This window comes from Musca autumnalis, unplaced genomic scaffold, assembly GCF_047663935.1.
Source record: "Musca autumnalis isolate F117 unplaced genomic scaffold, ASM4766393v1 scaffold_3, whole genome shotgun sequence".
Classification (NCBI taxonomy): Eukaryota; Metazoa; Arthropoda; class Insecta; order Diptera; family Muscidae; genus Musca; species Musca autumnalis.
In genome coordinates, this window is record NW_027411866.1 from 4092349 (window position 1) to 4100933 (window position 8585).

The 8585-nt window shown below is 39.7% G+C and overlaps 1 protein-coding gene across 1 annotated transcript; it reads right to left on the reverse strand.

Annotated features, from left to right (window-relative positions):
• Positions 1-5747: 5747 nt before the first annotated feature.
• On the reverse strand, positions 5748-7779 carry LOC141396681 (retinol dehydrogenase 12). The gene has a single exon (XM_073972308.1). It carries the CDS (start codon positions 6958-6960, stop codon positions 5842-5844), a length of 1119 nt encoding a protein of 372 aa, XP_073828409.1. The 5' UTR covers positions 6961-7779; the 3' UTR covers positions 5748-5841.
• Positions 7780-8585: the final 806 nt, after the last annotated feature.

Here is an 8585-nt window from a genome sequence, read left to right on the forward strand (position 1 = left end):
TATGAAAGGGCCTATTGGACTTCTATGAAAGGCTTTGTGATATTTAAGAGAAATTCTACTGAACTTTTTTGTCTCATGGGGGTATGTCGGAACCAATCAAACCCATGTATTCTTTTTAGAGTGACAGACATAGGAAACTTTGTCTCTTTGACTCCGTAGGCCTGGTTATGACAACATATATCGCTGACTAGGCCCTTCAAGTAATCTCTTAGTGTTTAAGACCCCACTTAGCTCGCTCTTCCAGACCACTTCACACCACTTTCACTTGTTTGCAATACTTTCCATTTGCATTTTTTTCGTGAATTCATTTAAAAATAATGTCTTCATGGTAAACTCAAATTAAACGTAATTTACTTCAACCAAGTTTTGCATAATTTAACGCTATTTTCTACAACACGTGAAGATGTTTGAATATGAAATTTCGTTTCATATTTAGATTACAAATCATGACACCTCCCTTGAATTGTACGAGTATTTTGTTTTCTAGTCACTTGACAGACATCAGCTGTTCGCTTCTCTCGTTACATCATTTCCGTATTGTAAACAGCAATTTGAAACAGAACGGCCGACAACTGCAGTTTGTTTTACGTTACGCATGATGCTAAATTCAGAAAAAATCGCATCATTTCGATATGATGTTACATTCCGCTGACTGACACCGTCACAAGCAAGCCCAGTAAAACCAACGGACCATGCCAGCCAGCTAACAAATCTGTTGTACTTTTGCTGTGAAATACGCAAAACACACACACAAAAGGGGTTAATTGAATGAATTGAAAACTTTGCTGATTTTTTCTGGTTTTTCTTAGTTTTCTTTGTCTTTTGTCTCAAATTGGCTACAGCGTTTTTTCAACTGTGTCTTGTGTGGCCGCCAGCCCACTTTATTCTGCACAATTTCTACATTAAAGTCGTCGAAACGTACAATACCACAATGCACTTACATACTTTTTATGTTTACACAACGGCATTGACATTGTTCTTGCATGTTCGTATTTCGCTCGCTATGTGGTCTCTGATTTCTGCAATTCGCTCTGACGTTATTGCCTACGTATATACATGTGGTGGCAAATATGGAGTTCAGTATCATATGAAAGAAATTAACACAATTCCCAGAATAAATATTCTATTGACATCATCAGTTACATGGCGGAATATGCAAATCACTAAAGCCGCCATCATCTCCAAAGTAGATGACTATAAGCATCATCAAATCCGCTGTAGATTGGTACCTATATGGCCCTTAAACGCTTTAGTTATAAGAATCATCTGTTATGTAATAGTAGTCATCTACTCTGTCATATTAACTATTCTAATTCTAAAGTATTGTTTAAATTAAACCCCTTCCCTTAAACCCCTTCCAATTTGTTCCCAATTTCATTAAAATTGAAACACTTCCAATTGCTTGCTATGAAGCACGACCTACCCTATCTCATCAATAGCTGTGTTCCAGAACTAAAAAGTTTTTACAATTTTTACGACTTTTACACATTTTACTCGAAAAAGCGTTCCCGTACACAAAAAAGTTGTAAAATGTTCACTTCTCTTTAAACAAAAATGGCGCTGAATGACGCTCTCTTTAAAAACTTTTTACACGACAAATTTGGGCGAGTAAAAAAATAGTAACATGGTTGCCGGCGTCTGATTGGCTGATACGCCGACTTTGACATTTGTTACAGTTTTTTTGACGTATTTTCCATTTTTCCGTTCCCGAACTATTTCAAAAAACTTGTGTGTGAAAACAAATTTGTTGCAGTTTTCTCTTTTACGAGTTTTACTATTAAAAAGTACGGGAACGAAGCTAATGTTTAAACAGGTTTCCGCTTGAAGCCTTTACCTAATCAACTGCGTGTTGCGTGTGCGTTCAATAATACAAAAACAAAATACATGTATTTCAAATTGACAACAAAAACAAATACATGTATTTTGTTTTTGTTTTTTTGAACGCACACGCAACACGCAGTTGATTAGGTAAAGGCTTGATGGACACAATTAGATTTTTGCCAACAGCAATGTAACGTAACGTTGTAGCTAATCGTAACGGTAACGGCTTAGAACATTCCTACTGACCAACTCGTTCATTCCAAATTGTTTGTGTGACAAAACACCAACAATTGATTCGAAATATTATTTGAAATTAACAATAGGCCATTAACGTTCAATTCATTTCTATAGGGGAAGGCGGAGAAGAGAATAGGAATTTCTAGTTGATGAATATGTTCCCCTTAACATTGTTGAGGTATCCGAATGACATTGAAAATATATTGATAAATTTCAATGTTAATTTTCTCAACAAAACGATGTGCACAGTGAAACCTCTTAGGGGTGTGATTTTTGAAAGAAATTCTGTCTTCTAAAAATCAATTATTTTTTAATTTTTTTAATGTTTTACCATACTTTACCAACACTTTTATGATCTTCTTGGATAGGTTCCACTACATCAGTATGATGATGCCATATGAACACTGCATATGACGACAAACGATTCAAAACTACACATTTTACTTGGAAATTTATATTTTTATTACAAAAATTCTATGAATAATAACAGATTTTTGTTGGCTATGGGTGTTCCGAGAATAATATTGATTGACAGTAGTCAAATAAATGCCTACGTCTTTCTATGATAGACTCCTACAAAGGCCTTCTATTTTATAAAAGAACCCTACGGAGGTGTTCTGTTCTATAGAAGACTCCTACGTAGGTCTTCTATTCTATAGGAGGCCTGTTTTATTCTATAGAAGACCACTACGGAGGACTTCAATTCTATAAAAGACCCCCCTACGGAGGTCTTCTATTCTATAGAAGACTCCTATTCCACAGAAGACGTCTACATAGTTTTTTAGTTCGACAAAGGACCCGTAGGTTTTCGGAGGTTTTCTATTCTATGGAGAGCCCTACGGAGGTCTTCTAGAAGGCCTCTACTGAGGTCTCTTAAACAACAGGAGACGCTATGGATGTCTTCTAAACTACAGAAGACCTATACGGAGCTATTCTAAAGTACAGAATACCCATACGGAGGTCTGCCCATTCAGGGGTTTCCTGTAGTACTGAAGACCACTACGGAGGTGCACTCTAGTACAGAAGACACCTACGGAGTTCTTCTAGTCAATAAAAGAACACTACGGAAGACTTCTTTTCTATAGAATACACATACGGAGGACTTCTATTCTATAGAGGATGCCTACAATCCCACGGCAGCAGGTTATTTCGTACCGGATTGACCCGGAACCACACAACATCAACGTTCCGGCCAGCGGCTGCCACCTCAGTGTACATACGTTTGTATTTGTTTCGTTTTTCCGTGTTGGGAGCAGCTTATCCCGGAATGCCTGCTCCGAATTCTTTTGGTCCGTGCCGGGACGGAGAAAAAACCAGGACCAATATACTTGTGCTCGGTTTGCCACATCCGCATCTTCACCCACATCCAACCTTCGGTGAGATGCAGTAGATGTCGGGAGTGGGTGCATCTAAGGGGTTGCTCTGGACTAGTCCACGTGAGGGACTACGACAGGGACTATGTTGCTGCATGCTGCTTGAATACAATCCCCAGTGAATCGTCATCGGATTGCGAAACTCCCTCTTCGTCTGATTATTAGACTCCCCCGCAGTCCCCTCGACAACAACAGCACATGCAGACTTTAACATCGGCCGTTGTTGTCCCAATCCCGGAAAATGCATCCTTTTTGCAATTTAATTGCGATGGACTCCGAGGTAAGATTGAGGAAGGAAGGAATATCAAGGTCGCTGCCGTGCAAGAAACCTAGCTCAACAACAACTATAGCTTACAACGTGGTGATGGTTACAACGTGCTAAGGAAAGATCGCACCAGAAGTGGAGGTGCAGGATTAGCCTGTCTCTAATGAACCGTACATGGAATATATGGGGGTATCAGTCAGGTGTGGAACTGCCGAGATAGAGTTGCTGAACGTATACATCCCGCCGAGAAATAGCTGTATCGCGGATTACAAGCCTGATATTAGACCGCTTTTGGAAGGTCATAATCGTCTGGTCCTGGGGGACTTTAGAGCGCATCATGAGAAGTGGCATTCGGCTCTCGGAAACGACCAGAGGGGTACAGCGCTGGCTGAGCAGATTGATAGCTCTACGTTTTGCACGGTCAATGAGGACGCCCCTACCAGAATTAGAGGAGAGTGTCACAGTTCGCCAGACATAACCATCGTGTCACCTGGTCTAACAAATGACGTTACCTGGCAGCCCGTCATTTCCCTGGGATCAGACCATCTCGGAAATCGATCGCGCCGTGCAAGACATCTGCCCAGTATGCGGCATGGGCCTGCACGACACAAAGCACCTTTTCAACTGCCCCGCCAAACCTACTCATCTAACTCCAGTGGATATGTGGCTACATCCCATCGAAGCAGCCATTTTCCTGGAACTGGTTATAGACCCAGAGCCAGATTGAACAGAAGAACGAACATACAAACATATAATAAACCCTACGGAGGTCTTCCATTCAATAAAATACCCCTACGAAGGACTTCTGTCGTATAGAAAACCCCTACGGAGAACTTGGATTCCTATTCAATAGAATATCACTACAGAGAAAATCCCTAAGGAGGATATCTATTCTATAGAAGACCCCTTCGGAAGCCTTATATTCTATAGAAGACATCTATGGAGGTCTTCTATACTACATAAGAACTATACTACATAAGAACCCTACGGAGGACTTCTATTCAGTAGAAGACCTTTACGTACATCTATTGTGCAGAAGACCCCCTGCGGAGGACATTTATTCTATAGAATACCTCTACGAAGGCTATTACAAACCCCTATAGAGGTTTTCTATTCTATAGAATACCCTATATAGAATGCCCTTATTAAGATCTTCTATTCTATTGAAGACCCTCTACGGAGGTCCTTTGATCTAATCAAGACCCCTACGGAGTTTTTCTATTCTATAAAAGGCCCCTACGGAGGTGTTCTTTAGTAGAGTAAACACATACGGAGTTCTTCTAGTCTATAGAAGGCCAACACGAAGTTCTTCTATTCTATATAAGACCTCTACGAAGTCTCTACCACTACAAAATTAGTCTTTTCTATAGGAGACCCCTACGGAGGTCTTCTTTTCTACAGAAGTCCCAGCATTGGTCTTCTATTCTATAGGAGACCCCAACGTATATTTCTATACTATAGAAGACACCTGAGAAGGTTTTCTATTCTATAGAAGACACCTATGGAGGTTTTCTATTCTATAGAAAAATCCTGCGGATGTCTTCTTTTCTTTAGAGGACACCTACGGAGATCTTCTACCTTATAGACGACCCCTATAGAAGTCTTCTATTGTTTAGAAGACCTCTACGGAGGTTTTCTGTTTTATAGAAACATCTGCGATCCATTACGGAGGCTTTTAATGTATTTTTAATCTATGAAAAATCCATAGGAAGGTCTTTTGTTTTTCGGAAACTACAAACGGTGCTCTTTTATTCTATAAAACGATGGTCTTCTGTAGAAACCTCCACGAATAAAGAAAAAGCTATGTAGGTCTTCATTCTGAGGTTCTCTTTTGTATAGAAAACTCTATACTACAGTAGACTTCTTCTATACTATAGAGGAGGTTTCCTATTCTAGGATCTTCTTGTTTATATGTAGTCCCACTTCATTTTCCCCACAAAAAATACGTGTTTTTCATTTTTTTTTTTCAAAATAATGAATAAATAAATTTATATTTTAAATTATATCAATTTTTATAAATATAAAAAATATTATTATATAAAAAATCATCAACTAAATAATAAATTTACAAACTAAAACTGGTACAATTTCTGTTATACTTTAAAATTTTATTTTAAACAAGTCATTGTTGTTGTTGCTTTTCGTTCACTCCTCTCTCGCCACAACTTTAACTGTTTCCATGTCAGAATTTTCCTCTTTCTTTGTTTCTTTCTGTGTTGTTAGTGGTGGTGGTCCAGCCATCGATTGTTTGAGACCAACCAATTTTTCACTTTCCTGCCACAACCATTCAGCCATTTCGGCATCTTTGGCTTTGGGTAGAACAGGGAATCGCAGCATGTTGTAGTAAAAACCTCCCGACACACATTCCAACTTGGGATCCAGTGACAAAAACACCGAAGTTTGAGCCCCAGCTTTGGGTGAACGTATGAAAAGATCGATGACGGTCTTGATAACATTCCATGTCTTGGGGCAGGTATTGTAACGCATCAGTTCGGTGCGCACAATACCAGGATGCAAACAATTCACTGTGACTTTGGAATCTCTCAGTACTTCACTGAGCTTCCTAGTAAACAGAATATTGGCCAATTTGCTTTGTGCGTAGGCTCCAAAGAATTTCGAATATGATTTTTCACCCATCAAATCCTGTTTGTTGATACGACCAAAAACGTAAGCAGCCGAACTGACAACCACAACACGACTAGGCGCAGCAGCCTTGAGGCGATCCAGCAACAGGTTTGTTAACAGAAAATGACCCAAATGATTGATACCCATTTGTTGTTCAAAGCCATCAGCCGTGAGTTTGCGCGGAGTGGCCATAACACCAGCATTGTTCACCAAGATATCCAGTTTTTGTTCCTCTGCCTTGAAACGCTCCGCAAATTGCCTCACCGAGGAGAGTGAAGACAGGTCTAGAGTGCGATTGAAAACATTGGTGTTTTGTGTTTTCTCAATGATCTCCAAACGAGCAGCTTCGCAACGAGCAGCATCTCGACAGGCCATATAGAGGCGAGCTCCTCTCCTGGCCAATTCCATGGCTGTTTCTTTGCCAATGCCAGTATTGCAACCGGTGACAATGACAACTTTGCCATCAATGCGATTGGGTTTGCGATAGAATGGACCCTCCACCAATCGTCTGATCAGATACATTATCAAGCAGGCAATAACAAACCAAAAGACAATCTCAATAATCCAAGCCCAGGCTCCTTCAAAACAGATTTTCTTAATCTCGTCTTGGATTTGTTGTGGATTTTCCACATCCGTCATTGCTGGCTGGCCTTATTTCTTCACAAAAGTAGAAACGAACGCTAAATAGTTGCTTAAACAAATCCAAAAGCTTTGAAACTTTTTCTTTTCGACTTTCGTGTTGGTGGCGTAGTGACTGCTGGTTGGCTAGCTAACTGTTGGAATGCACACTCGCGTAATAATAATTTTGTTTACAAGACTACGACGATGAAGGCGCATGCGCATACCTCTCTGTACACATGCGAGAAACTTGTTGAATTAACACAAAAAGGCCAACTTAAAACAAAAAAACTTTCTATAGATGATTTTCTTCGTTGGTTAACGTTTTGCTGAAGCCCTTGTTTGGTTGCACGTCGAATGTTATGCCACTTTTAAGCCGTAATTCTGCTCTTTTGCTTTACAAGCCCAACTGAGTGACTGGTGTGACTGACAACAACGGTCGGTCGGTCGGTCGGTTGATCGATTGACGAGCTTGTGCGTTTCTTTGTCCGCTTGTCTGTTTCTAAACTTGGGATAGGTATGTGGATATTGGCCAAAATGTGAGTGAGCGTTGTGGTGTTGTGTGTGTCTGTCTGTCGGTTCGGAAGACGCTACTCAAGTAATGTGAAAAAGACGACCCGTCGACAAGCGTCCGCTCTTGTACACTGATCCACACTAACTTACTGAGATTTTGGTTAATACCTGTCTAGGCCAAATCGTCTAAAGATATGTATGTTGTTGCTAGTCTTTTTGTTATTTCTTTCTTTCCTTGTGGTTTTTCTTCTTACTTTTTCGGTGAATGCATTTTTACAACATAATCTTATGCTCTCTTGGTCTCTCTATCTTTCAATTTTACCGGGATTTGAGCCGCTGTTGCCACTTTGCTCTTGCCTGCAATTAGGGAAGAGACTATGTTATGCTCTATTTAATATAGATCAGCTTACAGTGGGTCATGGTGTACCATTAGGAAAGGAGGGGAATATGTATTGGAAATCAGAGAATTTAATCTTCTATGAGGTAACATTCCTTAGTGATCTTCTTAGGCTATTCTACAGAAGACCTCTATTGGCGCCTCTATAGGAAAGATTTCCGTACGTTCCTTATTGGAATGGAAGTTCACCCCACCAAGTATAAAGGACCTTAATACGATTCTTCTATATTAAGAAAGTAGACAGTATGAGTCTTCAAAAAAAAAAAAAAAATGAAGTCCCACGGGGGAATCTACGCAAGTGGCTTCTATAGCTCAGAATAGCCTAGAAATCTCAATAGACCCTTCTATTAAATAGAAGACTTTATTTTGTGGCATAGAAAACCTCCATAGGAGTTTTCTATATAATGTATATATATAATGCCTTCATAATGATCTTTCATAAAGTAGAAGACTTCCAGAATTGTATTTGAAGAATAGAACACTTCAGAGACACTTCGATAGCAGTCTTTCGTACAGGTTTTCTATAGAATGGAAACCTTTCAGAAGGGTCTTCTTTTAATAGAAGACTTCCTGTATGGTCCTCTGCAGTTTATGAGAGTACAGTAACCTTCTTATGGGTCTGCTAAAAAATAAGACCTCCCGAAAGGTCTTATAGAACACTTCAGAGACTTCGATAGCAGTCTTTCGTACAGGTTTTCTATAGAATGGAAACCTTTCAGAAGGGTCTTCTTTTAAT